Source organism: Salvelinus namaycush, chromosome 42 (genome assembly GCF_016432855.1).
Source record: "Salvelinus namaycush isolate Seneca chromosome 42, SaNama_1.0, whole genome shotgun sequence".
Lineage (NCBI taxonomy): Eukaryota > Metazoa > Chordata > Actinopteri > Salmoniformes > Salmonidae > Salvelinus > Salvelinus namaycush.
This window is the reverse complement of record NC_052348.1, coordinates 8,403,355-8,427,982: the sequence shown is the minus strand read 5'-3', so window position 1 is coordinate 8,427,982 and position 24,628 is coordinate 8,403,355. Positions and strand designations below refer to the sequence as shown.

The window sequence follows — 24,628 nt, the reverse complement described above, 5'->3', positions numbered from 1 at the left end:
CATTTTTTTTTTTTTTTTAAGAAACTAATTATTTAATACAGTTGACATTTTTACAAATGAGATGCGCTGAAATGAAAGCAACTTCTAAAAATGAACACTCGGGTTATAGTGATATTACGTCTGATCTCGCAATGTATGTTTAGATAGGTGTAATCTAGAGCCAAGCATGTTGATTTTTAACTCGCTTGTTGTATTATGCAAGAGAACATGACAACAACAGTAATTATTGAGGCAGGCTAGACAGTGTAGGTGAGTACAGGTAGGGTAGACGGCGCAAGTGTTTGGTGGTTGTAGCCTTGTTCCTCCCTTTTATGTTAATGTATTAATATATTCAAGAACACTGCTTATTTATGCAAAAAAAGGCACATAACATTTTCTTTATTTTAACACAAAATATATTTAAAAAATACCCGATACAATAATAAAATGTATATATGAGTACATTGTAAGAAAAACAAGTGAAATGTAATAATACTTTGAATACCTAAATTCCCACAATAAATCCCTGATCTCCATTCATTGTTTGTCTTACAGAATCATCCCATTGTCTTAACCCCCGACATGATACCATTTTAGATAGCTTAAGAGCTCTACTACACTATACAAATAAAATAAAAGAACTAACGTGTGTATCCTCAGATCAGGTGTACAGGGGGCTGGTTTGGGCATGTGTTTTCACCTCTCTGTGTCCTCCCCTCCATCCCCTCCCTCTCTTTTCTCCTGTCATCTGCCTGATGCCTCTCCTGTGTCTGCACCTCATAGTTCCCCTAGGAAACCTGTAAGGGAGAGGGAAATGGAGAGACAGGAGAGGTTCATCTTAGGGACAGTTCCAAGAGGCAAGAATGGAAACGAACACCATGCAAGAGGCTACATAGAATTGGTGTGTGTCCTTTCCTCATTGTGTTGGTTCTGTCTTCCAGCAGTCAGGTTGGAGTCTCTTCTGCTCCTCTTCTGTTCGTTGGCTTCAATGGTGTACATCCTCCTCCTCATCTTCTTCCCCAAGATCACAAGGAAGCAATGGTGTGTCCTGTTAATCACTCTATTATTGATCTACTGGTGTCATGTGACAAAATGTTTAAATTGTGTTGAAATTGAATTAATTAAGCTATAAGGCACGAGGGGGTGTGGTATATGGCCAATATACCACGGCTAAGGGCTGTTCTTATGTACGACGCAACATGGACTGCCTAGATACAGCCCTTAGCCTTGGTATATTGGCCATATACCACAAACCCTCGAGGTGCCTTCTTACTATTGTAAACTGGTTACCATCGTAATTAGAGCAGTAAAAATAAATGTTTTGTCATACCTGTGATATACGTACGGTCTGAAATACCACGGCTGTCAGCCAATCAGCATTTAAGGCTCGAACAACCCAGTTTATAATATACCAGAAACTAGTGTTTTTCCTATCTTGTAGCTGTCATAATATGGGTATGTTATGCGTTGCATTGCTAATGACAATGTATTACTGATGTAGCACATGTGACAAAATGTTTAACATCAAATATTTTTGTTAAAATTGAATTAGGTTCCCTAATATACAGTAAACAAGTATTTTTCCAATCTTGGAGCTGGCACAGTATGGGCATGTTATGCTTTGCCATGTTAATAATAATGGATTATTGATCTACTAGTGGTACACATAAAAAAATATATACAAATCTACCAGCTATTTTTACAGGTTTATTTTTTACATAGGGGTCATCAAAGTTCACTGTAATTTAACTACTTTTAAAAATGTGGGGATAGACAAAGAAAATGTTGTTAAACACTATTTATAATCTCTCTTTAATGAAATAGAAAAAAAACATCAAGCTCATTAGATCTTGCTGTGAAGCTGTGTGTGTCTGTATGTTCTGTGTTTTTCTGTCATGACCGTAAACACATCTTGCTTAAACAATTTAACATTTGCTCAACAGCATCACCGTTATGCTACTGCAGCCTCTCTCTACCTGTGATATCAAAGTAATTTTTTATAAGGCGCGAAAATTATATCAACGATTAGGTATAATTTTGATTCTGGAAGATTGAATACGTGTGCTTCAAACTGTTTGCTTGGAATGATTTGAAGCTATCGTCTCTATCTGTGCATGAGCCTGCATCTGCCTCGGAGTGACAATTGCGTGGATCCTGGTTACAGTTCGAGCTATTGTGTTCTCCTATTAAAAAATTTGGAAACTAGAAGTGCTCCTGAGTAGTATGGACCCCCCCCCCCCCCCCCCCCCCCCCCCCCCCCCCCCCCCCCCCCCCCCCCCCATTACTGCGACACAATGTACAGGAAATTATTTTATGCGCAATATATACAGTGGGGAGAACAAGTATTTGATACACTGCCGATTTTGCAGGTTTTCCTACTTACGAAGCATGTAGAGGTCTGTAATTTTTATCATAGGTACACTTCAACTGTGAGAGACGGTATCTAAAACAAAAATCCTGAAAATCACATTGTATGATTTTTAAGTAATTAATTAGCATTTTATTGCATGACATAAGTATTTGATCACCTACCAACCAGTAAGAATTCCGGCTCTCACAGACCTGTTAGTTTTTCTTTAAGAAGCCCTCCTGTTCTCCACTCATTACCTGTATTAACTGCACCTGTTTGAACTCGTTACCTGTATAAAAGACACCTGTCCACACACTCAATCAAACAGACTCCAACCTCTCCACAATGAACAAGACCAGAGAGCTGTGTAAGGACATCAGGGATAAAATTGTAGACCTGCACAAGGCTGGGATGGGCTACAGGACAATAGGCAAGCAGCTTGGTGAGAAGGCAACAACTGTTGGCGCAATTATTAGAAAATGGAAGAAGTTCAAGATGACGGTCAATCACCCTCGGTCTGGGGCTCCATGCAAGATCTCACCTCGTGGGGCATCAATGATCATGAGGAAGGTGAGGGATCAGCCCAGAACTACACGGCAGGACCTGGTCAATGACCTGAAGAGAGCTGGGACCACAGTCTCAAAGAAAACCATTAGTAACGCACTACGCCGTCATGGATTAAAATCCTGCAGCGCACGCAAGGTCCCCCTGCTCAAGCCAGCGCATGTCCAGGCCCGTCTGGAGTTTGCCAATGACCATCTGGATGATCCAGAGGAGGAATGGAAGAAGGTCATGTGGTCTGATGAGACAAAAATAGAGCTTTTTGGTCTAAACTCCACTCGCCGTGTTTGGAGGAAGAAGAAGGATGAGTACAACCCCAAGAACACCATCCCAACCGTGAACCATGGAGGTGGAAACATCATTCTTTGGGGATGCTTTTCTGCAAAGGGGACAGGGTCGTGGCTGGGTCTTCCAGCATGACAACGACCCGAAACACACAGCCAGGGCAACTAAGGAGTGGCTCCGTAAGAAGCATCTCAAGGTCCTGGAGTGGCCTAGCCAGTCTCCAGACCTGAACCCAATAGAAAATCTTTGGAGGGAGCTGAAAGTCCATATTGCCCAGTGACAGCCCCAAAACCTGAAGGATCTGGAGAAGGTCTGTATGGAGGAGTGGGCCAAAATCCCTGCTGCAGTGTGTGCAAACCTGGTCAAGAACTACAGGAAACGTATGATCTCTGTAATTGCAAACAAAGGTTTCTGTACCAAATATTAAGTTCTGCTTTTCTGATGTATCAAATACTTATGTCATGCAATAAAATGCAAATTAATTACTTAAAAATCATACAATGTGATTTTCTTGATTTGAAGTGTACCTATGATACAAATTACAGACCTCTACATGCTTTGTAAGTAGGAAAACCTGCAAAATCGGCAGTGTTTCAAATACTTGTTCTCCCCACTGTATGTACATATAACTAGGAATAAAGTGACTAGGCAACAGGATAGATAATAAACAGTAGCATCAGGGTATGTGATGAGTCAAAAAAAAGTTAGTGTAAAAAGGGTCAATGCAGATAGTCCAGGTAGCTATTTGTTTAACCATTGAACTAACTATTAAGCAGTCTTATGGCTTGGGGGTAGAAGCTGTTCAGGGTCCTGTTGGTTCCAGACTTGGTGCATTGTTACCGCTTGCCGTGCGGTAGCAGAGAGAACAGTCTAAGACTTGGGTGGTTGGAGTCTGACAATTTTTAGGGCCTTCCTCTGACAACGCCTGGTATAGAGGTCCTGGATGGCAGGGAGCTCGGTCCCAGTGATGTACTGGGCCGTACGCACTACCCTCTGTAGTGCCTTGCGGTCGGATGCCAAGCAGTTGCCATACCAAGCGTGTAGCTGATGTAGCTGTAAAACCTTTTGAGGCTCTGAGGACGAATGACAAATCTTTTAAGCCTCCTGAGTAGGAAGACGTGTTGTCATGCCTTCTTCACGACTGTGTTGGTGTGTGGACCATGACAGATCCTAGGCGGACACCGAGGAACTTGAAGCTCTCGACCCGCTCCAATACAGCCTCGTCGATGTGAATGGGGGTGTGCTCGGCCCTCCGCTTCCTGTTGTCCACGATCAGCTGTTGTCTTGCTCACATTGAGGGAATCGCTGTCATAATATGGATGCCAAGAGTGTGCAAAGCTGTCATCAAAGCAAAGGGTGACTACTTTGAAGAATCTCAAATATGAAATAACACTTTTTTAGTTACTACATTATTCCATATGTGTTATTTCATAGTTTTGACGTCTTCACTATTAATCTACAATGTAGAAAATAGTAAAAATAAAGAAAAACCCTGGAATGATTAGGTGTTTCCAAACTTTTGACTGAAGCACCTTTTTGCAGAGAGGGTAGAGATGAGATTGTATAGGATTTTCCTTTCTATTTTGTATATGGACTAGAAGTTTATGTCAATCAATGCCAGGGTTATACGAAACCTGTTGAAGATGAAAGCTTTTTGTTTTGTTCTGCAACGCAGATCTTTTATTCGTTCAAGAAAGACATTCATGCAAAGAGGACTATAATTTGGGGAAAAATCAGTGGGGCAGTGACATTTTCTTGGCCCACGGGACAAATCATTCAGCTGGGGTTGAAATTTTAGCACATAATTTCAAAGGGATTAAAAAAAAAAACTCAAATGTACACCAATGGACATTGGCTAATTGCGGTCATCAACCACATGGACAGATTATTTGTGTTGTGTAATGTATATGGATACTGTTCTAGTCCTCCAAATGACTTACTTCTAGAGGAAATTGAGGAAATTCTTAAAAGTCTCCTGAGGAAATATCCATCCATTCAGATTATAGTTGGTGGGGACTGTAATGTGGTTTATTATAATGAGACTGATCAATTAGCCCATAGGTCTGACATTGGTGTGAACAGATTTGTGAATTTCTGCCAAAGCCTGGACTTAATTGACATATGGAGAGTTAAAAACCCTGGAGAGAACCAGTACACATGGAGTAATAGAGATCGTTCACTACAATCAAAAATGGACTTGAGTGATAACCTCTAGTCTTGAGCCCAACACTGTAGAGGTAAAAAAATACTGCCTGCTGTCCTGGTGGATCATAAAGTCATATGACTGACTAAGAATGTGCAGTAATGATGATAAGAAATAGTCTGGTGGTTATTGAAAATTGAATAACTCATTGTTATTGCATGATGATTTAAAAAATGTGATTAAGAATCACATTTCTGTTTACTGGAATTTAGCTACCTCAAATGCAGAATATGGGAAATATTGGGAACTGCTGAAATGTAAAATCAGCCCAGCCTGTATTACTTATGTGAAACGGCTTGCTTTAAGACACTCAATGCTCAGTCCTTTACGGATCAGTTCATCAAAATATTGCCATTTCATGGAATTATTTAAAATACACTATTCAGTATGAAGGATGCATATTTTGCATATATTTACACATAAAATGACACTTCAAATCAGAACGACACAAGATATATATAAAAAAGGCTCTGTAAAAGTCTGACTATAAGACCTAAGAACTTGTGTGTGGAATAATGGAAATTAATGTACGTCCTTTGAAGACTGAGAAAAATGAATTGGCGCACCGGGAATATGTCATTTTGAGAAAATGGCCGATAAAGAGGCTAATGCAATTAAAATGTACTTTCCATAAATATGACCATTTATGTCACATTAATGAAACTCTTATTCATATATCACTTCTAAACTGAAAAGTAAACATCAAATATAAATTTTACAAATACATTAGCACGTTTAATACATTTGTTTCAAGCAATAGAGCAATTCATCCTCACATTGAATACTGGTCTGTTGGGCAAATATGCAGTTTTGGGCAAATTCTCATATCGCTTTGCTCAATTTGTCACATACAAGGATTCTGTATGGCTGTTGAAATGTGCAGAACATCTATCAGCTATGCCTGCCCCATATGTAAGGCCCTCTTTGAGTTATTGCTGGTGACGCTTTACTTTTTTGACTGTGTCATGGGACCTGCGCCTACGCTTGGCACACTACATTGAAGCAGCATCAGCTCTCACAACTCCTCTCTGATTGCTCCCGTGTCACCAAAGTGCTGTCAAGCCACAATTTGTTCATCACATTTGTTATAGCAGTGGCTCCCTCATTGAACGTGGGTACTGCCATTCTGGCTGTTCCGTCAATGCGGCTTTTGCCCACGAAGACAGTTTTGGGGCATCGCGACCATATTACAGAGTTCAGACATTCATTTGCATTCTGGGTTCCTTCGTGCTACATTCTTTTGAGGACGTTATCATTTAACATCCATTTAACATGATATACAGGTACCATTTTCTGTGCAACCTCTCTATTAAAAATGTATGGCCTCCAAAAATTTTTTTGACAGAGTCGATCTTCACCATTTTCTATGGCTCGCTGGTACCAGCTCCAATGCACACACCTATCCCGTAGTTGGAAGTGAATCATCTCTTGTGCCAAGTGCCATCGAAGGATACATTAATGTCTATGATGGCATCCTCCTTCAGAAACTATGCAATGTCTGGGTCTATATCTGCGTATGCTCTTCTAATTATCTTTGCAGCACTCTCCATTGACTAGTAGCCTTCTGTGAATCTCTGCAACTAAAGTAGGGGGGGAAAGTACTTATTATATCTGTCGACATTACAGACATAACTGCAGGACTAAATATCAGCATGTTACCCTATGTAAATATTAGCATTTCAGCATGTATTTACTTTATGTTAAGCTAATTTCTCACTAATCACATTAGGCTACAGCCCTATGACACTGTAGGTCTATGTGACAGTCTCATTGGATAGTTATGTTTTCCTATCACTCTGTTTTCTTAACTTTGAATACATTTGCTGGAGCAAGGAAATAAATATGATGTATACACAGCAAGTCACCTGACAATAATGGCCTACTCTCCCTTTTTATTTACCTGTCATGTCTCTGATATGAGCTGAGAAGCAAGGAAGGAATCCCTAGGACTTTGCTTATTTTCTTTAGAGCTGCATAACCAAGTCCACGTTCGTGGGCTAGAAGAACCATCCTCACATGTATATCAAATGCCACATCTCCCGTGGAGCACTCCTGCAGCCTGGAGGAAGTGTAAACACTCCTCCTAAATGCATCACGAGCACCTTCACCGTCTTTACATTCCATCATAACAGAATCACTGGTTGCTGAAGTCTATGGTGATTTTCAGTCCAGTGTTTAGACACTTAGGATACAAAATAAACTGAATAAAAACCACTGTTGCCTGGCTGCTGTCTGGTTGATCGCTGCTAGTTGTCATCATCTCAACTAATTTGCGTCTCAACGCGCTGCTGCGGGCGACCTCCTTTTCCTCCTCTACCTGTACTGCCACAGCCTCGATCGGCGGATCAAGCACAGTTTTTCTTTCATTCACTGCTTTTCTCGCATTGGCTAACTGAGATCGAATATTTTTATTCATATACTGTAGATATATTGTTCGAGATTTTCTAATTTTGTCTCTCTTCACATTGATTCTTTGCGGGAGATATTTTCAAAAAAAGGAAGCACTGCGCCGCACGTGGGCCTTTAAATGCCAGTAACCAATCGGATGTCAGGAAATGACTAATCTTTGTGTTAGTAAGAATACAGTAGAAAATAATACAATATAATTACTTTATTCCGTCTACGTCACCTCAGTACGGTAAATATTCAACTGTCCATGTTCTAGCCTAGGTTTAGGCTATTGTCTCTCTAAAAACAGGCATTTACACAGTTAACAAAGGGTTAAGGAGGGGTATGTGATTAATTAACCTCTTGCCCCAAGACACTTCACATGATAATTATATTAGCTAAAAAATGGTTCTCAGATATCCCCTTTTGTACATCTCAAGCCACAATGCTACAATTTCTTCACATTGTGGACACTCTTATGTCTGATAAGGTTACTCAAGAAGGCAAAGCTCTTGTAACACAATTTACACTTGAAGGGCCTCTCCTTGGTGTGAACAGTCTGGTGCCTCTTCACATAGTTCGCCTCAGTGAAACGCTTCCCACATGTGGGACATGCATGCGGCTTGTCTGCGTCCGACCTAACGCTTGGCCTCCCACGTTGTGAGCCAATGACACCAGAGGTAGAAGCAGGAGCCACCACCCTCAGGTGGTTAGTCTTTGAGCTCCTTCCTTGACCTCTAGCCATTGTATGGGTGTTGTTGGGATTGTGTTCTGTGTTATGGGCTAGGTACCTCTTGTGGTGAACACCCATCCTGACCATGTCTGTTTTGGTGTGGTAAACCTGAGGTAACTGAGGAAGGCTAGACCCAGGTCTTCTATGAACCCAGTCACTAGGCATTAGACGAGACCCTGAAGGAGAAGACAGACCTGCTGATAGACTACCACCAGGGGAGTCTCCCACTACTCTCTGTGAAGACTGAAGCCCAGGGTGACCTGCTCTGTTCATCATGGATACTGTGATGTTTGTATCATAGGAACAGGAGGGTCTATCTCTATCAGCCCTAAGTCCTGCTTCATCCCTGCACTGAGACTGTGGAGAGAAGGATCTGGACTGCAGACTGGATCCCTGACTGGACGCTCCATCTCGCTGATGACCACCAGGACTGAGGTTGTTCAGTCCACCTGTCCACTGGTTGTGTTCTGTGTGGTGGTGGTGGAGTCTCTGTCCCTCATGGTTCGGTCCTAGTTCCAAATCGGGAAGGAAGCGCGATGGTTCCTGATCCAGGGTTCTGATCCAGGGCCAGGGTTTGTGACCAGCCGCTTCAGAGGTCCAGTCTCTCCCGCCAGCAACACCTGATATCAGCAGGTCCTCATGGACTCTAGACTGTAAACACAAATTGCACAGAAGAGCATATAAAAGTGTATATAAGAAACTCTGCTGTACACACAGAAACATGACATTATAAAATGTTAACCAGTCAAGGCCATCTCTAACACTGTGATTCATGAACCTAACAATATGGAGCCATTGGAGTTTATTATAAAAAATGTCCATTTGTGTTGATTCAAGAATTAAGTATAATGTTTTGGTTCGACTGAGATAAGGGAAACTCAGTCCCTGCAAGTGTAACGGATGTGAAATGGCTAGCTAGTTAGCAGGTACGCGCTAATAGCGTTTCAATCAGTTACGTCACTTGCTCTGAAACCTAGAAGTAGTGGTTCCCCTTGCTCTGCAAGGGCCGCGGCTTTTGTGGAGCGATGGGTAACGATGCTTCGTGGGTGACTGTTGTTGATGTGTGCAGAGGGTCCCTGGTTCGCGCCCGTGTCGGGGCGAGGGGACGGTCTAAAGTTATACTGTTACATTGATGCTGTTGACCCGGATCACTGGTTGCTGCGGAAAAGGAGGAGGTTGAAAGGGGGGTGAGTGTAACGGATGTGAAATGGCTAGCTAGTTAGCGGGTACGTGCTAATAGCGTTTCAATCAGTTACGTCACTTGCTCTGAAACCTAGAAGTAGTGGTTCCCCTTGCTCTGCAAGGGCCGCGGCTTTTGTGGAGCGATGGGTAACGATGCTTCGTGGGTGACTGTTGTCAATGTGTGCAGAGGGTCCCTGGTTCGCGCCCGGGTCGGGGCGAGGGGACGGTCTAAAGTTATACTGTTACACAATGATACAAAAATAACCAAGTCAGTCAGCACAGAGTTGAATATGTATTTAATTTCAACAGAATGGTCCTACACTCAACTTTGAAGTACAGTACTTTTATTGCACAAAACAAACCAAACAGATTTTCCCCCATGTACATCCTCTGGTGGAGCTCCACCTGTTTGGGGAAACTAAAGGATTTTCCACACAACGAACACAGGAAGTGCTTATCTTTGCCACCGGATCTACTGATAGCGTTACTACTACTGTCATTTGTCAATGGTCTTGTGTAGCCATTTGGTGTTGAGGCACTGGCATTGTCTGAGGTCTGGTTTAACATTAGGAGAGTGTGAGGAGGATGAAGGCCAGGGAGTGTCTGTTGTTGCAGGGTCCATGTTCCAGTTGATAGATCCTATAGAAGGCAGGCTGAAGGCAGCACCTGTTAGGGCAGTGGTCACCAACTGGTCGATCGCCAAACATTTCTGTAAAAAACCCAATGATAAAGCCTTGCGTTCCTATTTATTTGTATTCGTCTCGCGCTGTTGCTGGTAGGTGCAACTGATTCAGCTGTGTTCCCACTGTACCTTCAGACAGTTGAAATGGGTCAACTCTGCCTTCCCGGCAGGCCCGGAAGAGCAAATCAAGAGCACTATAGGCCTACCTCCGGCCAATCGGACGGCTCAGATTACCGTGTCTGCAGTAACGTAGCAAGCTTAAAAGAAAGCTACAGCCAAGTTGATACTGTGAGATTTCAAAACGTTTAAAACCATGACTAGAGAGAGACTGTCAACGAATACAGCAAAGAGCTGCTGTTTTTATGAGTGAGTTCATGTTTAAGTTCTTACTCAGCACTGTCAACACTTTGTATTCAACACGTTTATAAGCCATAAAATGCACATTCTTCCTACTTCCACTACAACCAGCGCTGTAGTTGTAATGAATGAGTAGGAAAGTGTATTGATAAGCTTGTGTTTTTTGTATTTTTTTATATCGAAGAATATTTCACTTTCTCTGTTCATAGGAGTAACAACATGTGGATGAGGCAGCCATAATGGGGTGCGACTCCAGACCTTTTTGGTCAGTGACAGCAGCGGAAAGAGAGAGTGGCGGGACACTGGGAGGCAGAGCCCATCTGTTGCTCTCTCCCTCAGCTGAGACTGACCATCAGATTCAGGCACCATCAGCCCAGTAAAAGAAAAATAAACTATTTAAATGTATGCTCACTCAGCTGTGCCTCACAAGTCAGACAACAACTGATCTATTACCGGTGTGATCATATAGCCTACCTCAAATGTTGAAATAGAATTTTTACAAATTCTCCAAACAATGTATTGACAGGGAAAGTCAAGCAAAGCCAATATGTGGTGATAATGTATTGGGCCTATAGCCTACTGCACAAATCTCATTGCTACAGGACCGTTTTTAATAGGTTCATGTTGTATCAGCTTGCATTTTGACTCAAAGTGATCTTTATTCAGAAAAGTTTAGTGACCACTGTGTTAGGGGGTTAACCTGAGGCGCCATCAGTCTCTCTGCATCACAACTATAGGAGCAGCGCCTGTTCTCTCCCGCCGCATACGGACACCTCCCTGTCCTGGATCGAATCTACGCCTTGTCCTGGTCTCAGCCAGTCTGTTGTCATGGAGACTAAGTTTGGTTGTTTTTTTGTGATCAACTGTCTCTTTCTGGTTAACAGTGTTGTTCCCCAGCAGCCCAGAGTTGAGGACGCTGTTCCATCCACTGACCTCCACTATATCGCCTCTGGTCCTGGCCTCCTCAGTGATGTTGTCCCCTGCGTCCTTGGCTGCACCGGTCTGGGAATCCAAGATGGCTGCCCAATCTCTGTTAGCCTCCAGCCAACCACCTACAAGAAGAGTTTAGAAAATAGACTAAAAACATGGCAGAGAAAACACTACAAATTGAGTTTTTTTTGTCATTTACCTGGTCAAGTTCATACATTATGTGTATGTAAACATAAGTTGTATTGATTTCACTTAATGAATGAAGAAAATTCAGACAAAAACATTGTCAGGCGCAGCAGTTTTCCCATTGAAGATCTCAAATCAAATCAAAGTTTATTTGTCACGTGCGCCGAATACAACAGGTGTAGACCTTACAGTGAAATGCTTACTTACAGGCTCTAACCAATAGAGCGACAAAAAGGTGTGTGTGTGTGTGTGTTACTGTATGTAGGCTATATGTATTTCTCTCTTATCTTGCTCCCCCATCTTTAGTCCACTCAGCAGATCAATGCTCTCTGGTTCATCTTCTATTGTCTCCTCTTTGACTAGCAGCAGATCAGGCTTCCCATCCTCCATGTCTACTGACTGTAAGAGATACAGAGTGAGAGGATGTTGGATCAAGAAATCTGATATGAGCACCCTGCTATGGAGCATCTTCTGATTGGGCAATGAGGGATTGCTATGAGTACTATGCAACATGTAAGTTAATTTGCTACTGGTTAGATAACTCAAAGACATTGTCCCACACTTTTGACAAAATATATCAAGACCTGGGCCCGTATCCACAAAGCCTAAGGATCAGGTCCCCACCTGTCTACATATTCTTATTGATTATGATCTAAAAGGCAAAACCGATCCTAAATCAGCACTCCTACTCTGAGACACTGTGGATACGGGCCCTGACCTAATACCATTCAGACAGTAGTTCAGTGGGCTCACCTCAGTGAGACTGTGTGTGTTCCTGTGTTGCGCAGCTGGTTCCTCTGTGGGTTCTGGAGGAGGTGTAGTCTGGTTGTCCTCCACGACCATGGTCCCCTCAGGGTTCCCCAGACCCTCCTCCTGGAAGAGACAGGTGATACAGATTACACAGACATACACTCCCTCAGATACGTAAACACACACTCAAACGGATAATAACACACTTGGAGTGTTTACCCATCCCCACTACGTTTGAGTCCTATACTGTAGTCACAGAATGACTTCATTGTTGTTAAACCCATCATGGTGGACATAAATATGATGATGTGGGTAAATATGAGTCAGCTATGTCATCATCAAACAAACCTGACTAAACTATTTTGACATGTACAGTAGGTGTTTGTTAGTGTGTGGATATGTGTACGTATATTTATTATATTTAAGTCTATATTGATTATAAAGCGCTTCCTTAATGAAAGTCTTAAGAATGAAAAGTCCAATTTTGTGTTTATTAAACATAAACAAGTGTCAAATACACCACACGTAAAAATCTGCATGAACTTCATTTTTTTATTAAAAGTGTCTTGGGAAATTTTTTATTGAGGATGGAAGTAATGAAACATGCATTTGCGGACGTCATATAGCCTACACAGTACAAAAACAATATGTAACAGACTTTTTAGGCTGAAATATCACACAATGTATGGATGCAATATTCTATTCAGGAATATTCAACACTGAAATTGGTTACTTTCTTTATTCCAAATGCATCTGCGGATCTTTTCTGTTAACAACAATCAAAATTAATCTTTGCCTTTAATGCAGGGTTTGATCTAAACGTCAGAAGATATGGAGTGGAGTGTTTTTTCTGCTGGTGTATCCTGAGGTAGCTCCTTTCCGAGAACCTCTTCCTGCAGTGCGTACAGGCAAATGGTCTTCTCACATATGGACCTTCAGGTGCCTTTTCAGGTCACCTGCCTGGGCGAAGCGCATGGGACATTGGGTACAGCTGTAGGGTTTCTCCCCTGTGTGCACCCTCTGATGCCGCTTCAGGTCACCAGCCTGGGCGAAGCACATGTGACACTGGGTACAGCTGAAGGGTTTCACCCCTGTGTGGACCCTCTGGTGCCTCTTCAGGTTGCCCGCATGGGCAAAGCGCATGTGACACTGGGTACAGGTGAAGGGTTTCACCCCTGTGTGGACCCTCTGATGGATTTCCACCTTCTGGGAACAGCTGAAGCCTTTGTTACAGAACATGCAGAGGAACCGCTTCTCTTTACCACCCGTTGTTGCTGCCCCTTCCCGCTCCTTAGCCTTTTGATCATTTGAGTTCGATACCTGATCGAAAAGGATGCTGCCTTGTGAATTGGAAGGTGCCATCAACATGGTCACTCGGTGTAAAGGGGAGTTGGTTGCGACATTTAGATTTGTCTCTAAGCTTTCCCTGTAGTCTAAGAAGTCACTTGTGTTGCCCTGCGAGTGTCCTTTTCCTAAGTGAGTCTCGTCTGCATTCCATGTCAAAGGAGCATCGCTCTCCACTTTCACAGTCACCTCATCTACGACCAGACCCTCCCCTTTCTTATCTAGGAACCCTTCAGAGTATACACTACTGCTGTACTGGTTCCAGTCCCCTCTCATTGGATTAGTCTGTGTATCTAAGCCCACAGGCAAGTCACCAGATATCATCGGTGTCTCTGTAGCATATGAACAGGACGGATCATTGTGAGTCTGTAACGCGTCACCTGAGTCCTGATGGGACAGAACCGTCCTCGAGCTACCGTAAAGTAAATACTCTGTGCAGGGAGCAGGGGGACAGCCCAGTCGCCCCAGGCCCGTTAAAGTCTTCGTGTCTGACTTGAGGACGGCGTTCGGCGTTCCACTGACCTCCGTGCTGATTCGTTGGGTCCTGGGCTGCGCTGAGGCGGTGGTACGGTCCTCCGTGGCCACAGGGGCCTCTCTAGCCGCACCAGTCTGGATGTCTCTGCTATGCTGTGGGTCCTCCTCTCCTTCAGACCTCTCCTGCTTGACCCCAGGACCTGCAGCCTCTGCATCTGCAGACTGACATAAGAAGAGAGGAGGTTATTACCGATACATGAGTTGAGTTGGATAACAATGTCGTCGGGAAGATAACGCCTCTACGGCAGATTAATTAGGATGTACATGTAAGCAATGAATAGCTGAGGGGAGCCTTTCTGAAATAAACAGGCCAATTTTGATTTACAAATAACAACATTTTTATTCAACACTATTACACTAACCTCTATCACGATAATGTGCTGGGTTGAGGTTCCACTCCCCCCATCAACAGTGATTGGTTGGTCATCTCTCCATGTATTGTGTCCCGCTGGCTTCACAAAGCTCCTGTGGCCTCCAGTGAGATGTCCTTCACCTAAGAACGATTGGGGGAAAAGAGGTGGTTAGGTTAGCTACTGTGAATGTTCAACGGTATATTGTACATTATTGACACTGTCTAGAAATGGCAAGGACGTAAGGTAATTTATCTTGATATACAGGGTGGTAGGTAGCCTAGCGGTTAGAGCGTTGGGCCAGTAACCAGATGGTTGCTGGTTCGAATACCCAAGCCAACAGGGTTTTAAAAAAATCAGTTGATATGCCCTTGAGCAAGGCACTACTATGGCTGACCCTGTAAAACAACACATTTCACTGCACCTATCTGGTGTGTGACAATAAAACATCAGGTGTTTTAATACATAGATAGTATGTTCCATGTATTACATTGTTTTCATTGATTACATCATAGGAAATGCTGTAAATTAATAATCAGGGTAGAATATATTGTTTCTTTGCTAAATAATCAGGGGAATTATTGCATACTATCCAAAAACGGACCAAGACCCAATTCTGGGTAACACCTATGAACACATGTGCATCTGGGAACGGGGCGACAACCCATGCCTTCTACAAAATGTACCTCTTGACATTCCTCTGTATTTGTCGAGGATCTTGACACTACTGGGTCGAATGGCGAGGACGCGCTCCCGTGCCACCTTCAGTTCTAGTAGCTGTAGTCTCCTCCGCAATGACCTGTTTTCTTTCTGGCTTTGAGTTATTTCCAAACGAAACACTGCATAGTCGTCGTCCACGAGTTTACAGATCTCTGCCACGGCTGCATTCGCTAGCACCTCCATGATGGAGGCTATTTGAGTTTGAAAAACCATACAGTTAGCCATTGTTAGCAGCTAGCGGTACCTAGATAACACCTATCAACCAAGTTCTATCTCCAAAGCGAATTAAAGACTACATGTCGTAAGTATGTGATGCTATACAGTTAAATTATTCATATTTTGTATTCCAGGGTGTTAATAAACATCTAAATAACAACAAAAACGCTAACGTGGAAAATGTTCTTGGTGTTCACTTCCGTTTACACTCTTCTTCGTGTGGTTTTCCGGCAGACTAGACGCTTAGTTGCGTATTGCTGTCTTTCACAGGTCGTAGTGTGAATTTCACATTTTGTTCACAGAAAATGGAAAAGTAGATTGGGGGGAATTTAATTGCACCACCATCTTACCCTACATACACGCCACTATCCCCAACAAACCCACCACTTTGGCCCTAACAGGTCCTACACCAGGCTGTAAAAGTTATCTACTACTACTACCAAATAAATCTTCTGGAAATGATGTTCCCTCTGTGCAGTGCAATTAATGACCAGAGCAAAGAATGCCAAGTAGCCAACCTTACCAAAGCACAAACTGTTTGGTTCACTCTGTACTGGCCTACTACTCACATGGATCCTTTCAGACTCCCTCACCCTTTGCCCATCATCATCTACTTTCCTCACTGCCTCAGCATGACACTTTCTGCACTGCTAGAACCCTGGCAACCTCAATCTGTCTCTCTCGCACCAGACACTTCTGATCCCCAGCAATTGACACAGCTTTTTCCACTGAAACACACTTATTTGTCCCATGCCCTCCTGCACACTTCTCACATCTCAGAATATTCTTCCTACACACTGCTGCAACATGACCAAATTTTGACAACTAAAACACTGTAGGTGGTTCAGAAAACAAAATCTCTCAACTGATAACTTATATATTCTAACATGACTTTATCATCTAAACAGTCTAAAGAGTAAACAGTCACTTCAGTCTCGCGCTTTCTACCGGTTCTGCATCACAGCAAACTGCGAGCCCCGTTTACACTGAAGAGAAAGGATGTTATCGGTTGGCATCATAGCTCAAAGGGTGTGGTTAAATTAAAAAGATATGCGCACTGGTCTTTGAAATATGGTACTGCCAGTGGAGGGGAAAGTACCCAATTGTCATACTTGAGTAAAAGTAAAGATAACTGAATAGAAAATGACTCAAGTAAAAGTCACTTAAAATAATTTCACATTCCAGACGGCACAATTTTCTTGTTTTAAAATGTATGAGACACACTCCAACACTCACACAATCAAAGCATTCGTGAGTCCGCCAGATCAGAGGCGGTAGGGATGACCAGGGGTTGGAACTGGTTCAGCTAACAGAACTGTAAACATTTGTTTTTAGAGGAACAGAACTGGAACATAGAAAGTAGGTGATATATACTGTTCCAAGCAGAACCATTATTTTAAATGCATGGGAACCTGTTCCGGTCATTTTTTCCCAATCCCACAAAAAACGCAGCAAAGCACTCACTGTCACTCAGAAACGTATTCCAGTGTCTGCCTGCCTGCCAGCTGAAAATCTTTCCCCCTGTGTGTGTGTGTGTGTGTGTGTTTGTAGGCTACCTGCCCCTAACCCTCCCTCCAAAGCATGCATAGTCTACTGTAGCTATTGATGTTACAGGCCTGGTTCAGAAATTAGTGCGAGAGATTTTTAATTAGAGAACAATATATTAACTTTTTCAATGCGCATTAAGGATACTATAGTTATCACGTTTCATATTGGATTTATTAACTACTAAAGCTAAGACTTGTTTTAATTTAAATTCTGGTGCCGCTCTGCACACATAATCTTGTTAGCCAGCTAGCTTGTTAGCTAGCTCTGGTCTAGCTCTCAAACTCTAGGTGGCATTATGCGTAATCACAGAGTTTCTAAACCCAGAGGCGCAACATCGCAAGACTTCCAGGAATGCTTGCGAAGAAGACCAAGTCAGACCAGGCCGGGGTTTGGGGTTAGAGAAGTCAATGAAAGAAGTGAAACCTTCTTCCTTAGTTGTTAATTTTCTCGAAATATAAAGGCACAACCTAGATTCGAGCCAATGTCTTAAGTACAGTGCCTTCGGAAAGTATTCAGACCCCTTGACTTTTTCCACATTTTATTATGTTACAGCCTTATTCGAAAATGGATTAAATAAAACAATTTCCTCATTCTGACTCTGTCTGTATTGGTGGGGTAACCATGATGTACTTAACTGAGGAAGGCTAGACCGAGGACCAGGCCCAGGCTTTCTATGAACGCAGTCATGGGGCATTGGAAAAGACCATGAAGGATAAGACAGACTTCCAGAAAGACTACCACCGGTGGTGTCTTCCACCACTCTCTGTTAAGGCTGAAACCCAGGGTGACCTGCTCTGTTCATCATGGATACTGTGGTGTTTGTATCATAGGAACAGGAGGATATATCTCTATCAGCCACAGGCCCTGCTCTGCACTGAGACTGTGAAGAGAAGAGTCTGGGCTGCAGACTGGATCCCTGACTGGAGCCTCTGTCTCCTTGATGACCACCAGGACTGAGGTGGTTCAGTCCTCCTGTCCATTGGTTGTGTTCTATGTGGTGGTGGAGTCTCCTTCCACCCATGGTTCAGTCCTGGTTCCCACTCGTGAAGGAAGAGCGACGAATCCTGATCCAGGGTTCCTGTCCAGGGCCAGGATTTGTGATCAGCCACTTCAGAGGTCCAGTCTCTCCCGTCAGCAACACCTGATATCAGCAGGTCCTCATGGACTGCAGACACTAAACACAAATTGTACAGAAGAGCATATAAAGGTTTATACAGTTGAAGTCGGAAGTTTACATACACTTAGGTTGGAGTCATTGAAACTCGGTTTTCAACCACTCCACAAATTTCTTGTTAACAAACTATAGTTTTGGCAAGTCGGTTAGGACATCTCCTTTGTGCATTACACAAGTAATTTTTCCAACAATTGTTTACAGACAGATTATTTCAGTGTATCACAATTCCAGTGGGTCAGAAGTTAACATATGCTAAGTTGACTGCGCCTTTAAACAGCTTGGAAAATTCCAGAAAATTATGTCATGGCTTTAGAAGCTTCTGATAGGCTAATTGACATCATTTGAGTCAATTTAAGGTGTACCTGTGGATGTATTTCAAGGCCTACCTTCAAACTCAGTGCCTCTTTGCTTGACATCATGGGAAAATCAAAAGAAATCAGCCAAGACCTCAGAAAAAAATTGTAGACCTCCACAAGTCTGGTTCATCCTTGGGAGCAATTTCCAAACGCCGGAAGGTACCACGTTCATCTGTACAAACAATAGTACGCAAGTATAAACACCATGGGACCACGCAGAAGTCATACCGCTCAGGAAGGAGACGCGTTCTGTCTCCTAGAGATGAACGTACTTTGGTGCGAAAAATGCAAATCAATCCCAGAACAACAGCAAAGGACCTTGTGAAGATGCTGGAGGAAACCGGTACAAAAGTATCTATATCCACAGTAAAACGAGTCCTATATCGACATAATGAGAAAGGCCGCTCAGCAAGGAAGAAGCCACTGCTCCAAAACCGCCATAAAAAAGCGAGACTACGGTTTGCAACTGCACATGGGGACAAAGATCGTACTTTTTGGAGAAATGTCCTCTGGTCTGATGAAACAAAAATAGAACTGTTTGGCCATAATGATCATCATTATGTTTGGAGGAAAAAGGGGGAGGCTTGCAAGCTGGAGAACACCATCCCAACCATGAAGCACGGGGGTGGCAGAATCATGTTGTGGGGGATCTTTGCTGCAGGAGACACTGGTGCACTTCACAAAATAGATGGCATCATGAGGTTGGAAAATTATGTGGATAGTCAGGAAGTTAAAGGTTGGTCGCAAATGGGTCTTCCAAATGGACAATGACCCCAAGCATACTTCCAAAGTTGTGGCAAAATGGCTTAAATACAACAAAGTCAAGGTACTGGAGTGGCCATCACAAAGCCCTGACCTCAATCCTATAGAAAAAGCGTGTGCGAGCAGAGGCCTACAAATCTGACTTAGTTACACCAACTCTGTCAGAATGAATGGGCCAAAATTGACCCAACTTATTGTGGGAAGCTTTTGGAAGGCTACCCAAAACGTTTGACCCAAGTTAAACAATTTAAAGGCAATGCTACCAAATACTAATTGAGTGTATGTAAACTTCTGACCCACTGGGAATGTGATGAAAGAACCTGGATTGTGCAACATTTGCCCACTATTCTTAAAAATAAAATCTTCAAGCTCTGTCAAATTGGTTGTTGATCATTGCTAGACAACCATTTTCAGGTCTTGCCTCAGATTTTCAAGAATATTTAAGTCAAAACTGCAACTCGGCCACTTAGTAACATTCACTGTCGTCTTGGTAAGCAACTCCAGTGTAGATTTGGCCTTGTGATTTGGGTTATTGTCCAGCTGAAAGGTGAATGAATCTCCCAGTGTCTGGTGGAAAGCAGACCGAACCAGGTTTACCTCTAGGATTTTACTTGTGCTTAGCGCCATTCCATTTCTTTTTTTATTCTGAAAAACTCCCCAGTCCTTAACAATTAAAAGCATACAGTGATGCAGCCACCACTATGCTTGAAAATATGGAGGGGTCTCAGTAATGTGTTGTATTGGATTTGCCCCTGATGGGGTAGGTTCCTTGTTCCTTGTCAATCATTTGCTTATTGGTGAAATCGGCAATCAGACAATATCTTTAAGTAAATCAATCAAAAGCCTTTATTAATACAATTGCAGACAGAAGTTGACAATAGCACGCATGTTTCCGAGTAAGTTCTGCAAAATAGGAAAGGGCCCAAGTTGCTTTAATATGCTTGCAGTCAACCCCTAGTGATGTAACTGCCTATGTCAACACCTTCTACTCATGAGACCAAGCCCATGCATATACAGTTATACAAACCTGCAGGAGAGACAATAGTTCCAGTGTTTTCAAAAGGCTCAGCAGTACTTTTCCACTCCCCAAGTTGCTTTATAATGGTATGTCTTACTTGTCTCTTCTCTTTCACTCCCCTGCAGGGTTCTGTGTCTATGAATCTCTTTTAGCCTTGAGGTGCTTTCTCACAGACACCTTGTTTTGACTGCAATAACTCACACATCTCTCAGACTGTTTCTTTATAAGAGGCAGAGACTAGAAAAGAACTGTGGAACAATATTAAACCTTATAATGCATATATATTGCTAATCTGTAGTCCAGGACCCTATAAATGTAGTGGGGGAGGGGTCTTATAGCCCTCCCATTCTATTAATACAACATAAGCATAATCAATTATTATAATACATCAATCATTTGGTGCAGCCCCTATCATGACCCCAAGGTGAACCCCATCATTTCCCCCTTTGAGACTAATTAGTCTCACAGCTTCAATCATAATATTCTCATCTGAAATCAAACAGATTAGGTAAATCCCCCGGATCCACTTGATCCCAGGGATGGCCTGCTAAAGGGAGAAACAACTCCTGAGGTTCCTGGAATGCTGGTGGGGTGGGGTGAGTCTGTCTATACTCCCATTCCTCCTGAGTCCTGGGAAGAACCACACGAGTTGGATAGACAATGGGATTAAGAGAAACCAGAAATGCACCAGTCTCACCGTCAGCACGATTTGTATCAGCTTCCACCAACACCATCACTCCAGCATGTTCAAGAGCAGTTAGTCATTTTCTTACAAATATAAACAGTGGCCAAAATCACCAAACCCCATACAAGTATAGGAGTAAACAATCAAAACAAAGTCAACATAACTTTTCCCATCACATTTCCAAATGTTGCATTAAACCAGTCACCAATTTTGTCAAAAACAAATTTTTCAGATTGAGAGTTTTACTAAAATCATCAATCTTATCAATTATTGCAGTCATATTCTCAGAGGAGTCAGGGAGGAGCATAACACAATTGTCAGGATCAACAATACCTAGTACGTTACAGTGTCCTCCTTCCTTCGCCAAAAGATAATCTAAAGCCAACTCATGGCGGCTGACGACTGCTTTCAGATTTTGAACATCTAATGAGAGTTGGCTAAATCCTCGGATCGTTAAATTCATATGGGCCTGTAAAGAGTAGGTTCAATTGTTTACCCACTTTCCCAGGACAGCCACACCCCAGGAGGGTATGACTGACATACCACAAATCTCACCCAGGTGTAAGACATGACCATAGGCTTCCTGATTGTCTAGGATAAGTCGTTTGGCACGCTTCACTTCCCCAGAGTTGGTTTTACCTGTCTCATTGAAAAGATTGGTGACCGGAATTCTTAACATGTACATTTCTGTTCTCCCCAAATAACAACCCCCCCCCCCCCCCCCCCCCCATCCAGGAGGTAAAGTGAGGTACCCCTTGTCACTGCATACCCACATCCATCCAAAAGGTGCTCCCATGCCTTCCTCTATCCTGGAAAGGTTTACACCTGTCACTTGTCGCTGTAAGTCTAACACACTAAAATCCCCTTTAGCATAATTTATCCTATCACTATACTCTTCTCTCAGTTGACCCATATATACACGACAAGCTCTAGTATCTCCCATATCTTCCTTCCCATCATTACAAAGACACAGGGCAGGGGTTGACTTCGGGCTTTGGGAGGTCAGTTTGGGAATGATGCTCAAGCTTCCATTTCCTAACAATTCTATCCACGGGTGCCTGCTGGGATAATTACACCGTATAGAGTGGGTAATTCTTACCGTGAAGACTGACTCACCTCTCCTGAGGTGAGTTCTAGGCCATAGAGGGATCTGCCTGCTTCCTTCTACCACATGAAGTAAGTTTGCTCCCTTCTTGTGACCACCCCAACATACATGTGTCCCATGATCCCCGGCTAACCTCTCAGTTCTACTCCCAAAGAACCGTCCTGTGCTCTCCCTTCGCCTAGTAGGTTTTTTCTCATTATCTCTCTGCATAAAGTATAAAAACCCACATTCAAACTCCGTCCGTCTCATAGGTTCAACCTGACTCCCGAGCAGCTCAGTGGTTGATGTAGGCTTTCTAAATACTAAAATCTGGGTTCCTGGCCTCTTAGTCTGATTTCCAATTTTTCTCACCATTTGTATCCACTTGTTGTTTTCCTCAGATCCCCCAGGGGGTCCTGTGGCTGCACCAACAAGGAGACCCATGGAAAGGATGATGGGGAAAACAAACCACCAGACCCGGTGTAGTCTCTGTTTCCTAGTTATAGAACCTGAGTGCGAGTGTGAAATGATGTCTCCTTCTTCTGCTCGTTGGCTAGAGCCTTCTTCTTCATCTTTCTTTCCGGCCTTTTGGTCTGGGCCCTCTGCTTCTGTCCTTTGGCTCGAACCTTCTTTCGTCTTCAGATGTTCTCGGGGCCCTGCTCTCCCTCCCTCTAGTCGCTCATCCATGGCTTCCACTCTGGGAGATGCTTGCAGTGGGAGAGATGCCAGCCAGACCTCTCCGTCACCCGGATTTCAGTTGGTGTTGCCATGGTCACCTGGAAGGGTCCCATCCATCTTGGCTGGTTCCATTTTCTTTTATGAACTCATAGTTTCACCCAGTCTCCTACGCAGATGGTCAGAGCATCTGGATCCTCACCTGGGATTGGTTCTGCTGCTTTCCTAGACTGACAATAGAAGTTAGATCTTTCATGTATTCAATGTGATCACACTGCCTCAGTTATGTCTGTCGGTCAGTCATAGGTCTCGAACACCTGGTGTGTTCATGGGTCATCTTGTTAACATCTGGTAAGGTGTACACCCAATACCTTTGTTAAGGCTGCTGCGCATTTTCATGAGGACAAGGTGCAATCCCTCTACACATGTCATTCCTGTGGAATTGCATATTTTGGCAAGGGAGCCTTTCAGGGTCTGATTAGTCCTCTCAGTAACTCCCATTACTCCGCGGGTGATAGATGGACACAAACTTCTGGTCAACACCCATCATTTTGGCCACTTGGGGAACCACATCTCCTATGAGATGGGTCCCATTGTCTGCAGACAAAACCTCAGGCACTCCGAACCTGAGTATAATTTCCCTGACTAGCAATTTTGCAACTGTTCGCGCATCGCAGTTGGTGGTGGGAAATGCTTCCACCCACCTGGTGAACCTGTCAATTATCACCAGGCAGTATCTTATTTTCGTATATTTATTTTCGCTCTACCATGTTTATGAAATCCATAGCAAGGTGGACAAATGGTCCACGTCTCCTGATGTACTGGCCTGTCTCCTGGTAGCGCCTCCATGCTCTGGACACTACGCTGACAGACACAGCAAACCTTCTTGCCATATCTCGCATTGATGTGCCATCCTGGATGAGCTGCACTACCTGAGCCACTTGTGTGGGTTGTAGACTCCGTCTCATGCTACCACTAGAGTGAAAGCACCACCAGCATTCAAAAGTGACCAAAACATCAGCCAGGAAGCATAGGAACTGAGAAGTGGTCTGTGGTCACCACCTGCAGAACCACTCCTTTATTGGGGGTGTCTTGCTAATTGCCTATAATTTCCACCCTTTGTCTATTCCATTTGCACAACAGCATGTGAAATTTATTGTCAATCAGTGTTGCTTCCTAAGTGGACAGTTTGATTTCACAGAAGTGTGATTGACTTGGAGTTACATTGTGTTGTTTAAGTGTTCCCTTTATTTTTTTGAGCAGTGTATATACATGGCCAAGATTATGATTTTTCAAAGCCGATACCGATTAATCGGCCGATTTATTTATATATATGTATATATATATACATATATATATAAATATATATACATATATATATAAATAAATCGGCCGATTAATCGGTATCGGCTTTGAAAAATCATAATCGGTCGACCTCTAGTAGAGATCATGGTTGATGGTAAACAGGGCATGCCAGACAAAAGATGTAGCCATAAGCCAGACCTAGGACAGAGTGCACACCCTCTCTCCCTCCACACATGGTGATTGAGAATATCAGCCTGCTGCTGTTTCTCAA

General features: G+C 43.1%; 2 protein-coding genes across 2 annotated transcripts in view; both read right to left on the bottom strand.

The window, feature by feature from the left end:
- LOC120034804 (zinc finger protein 69 homolog) overlaps nucleotides 1-24,628 on the bottom strand; it is a 139,059-nt gene that overhangs the window by 45,307 nt on the left and 69,124 nt on the right. The window lies entirely within an intron of this gene.
- Nucleotides 13,140-14,440, bottom strand: LOC120034881 (zinc finger protein 583-like). The gene has a single exon (XM_038981535.1). The coding sequence runs from the start codon at nucleotides 14,252-14,254 to the stop codon at nucleotides 13,508-13,510; it is 747 nt and encodes a 248-aa protein (XP_038837463.1). The 5' UTR covers nucleotides 14,255-14,440; the 3' UTR covers nucleotides 13,140-13,507.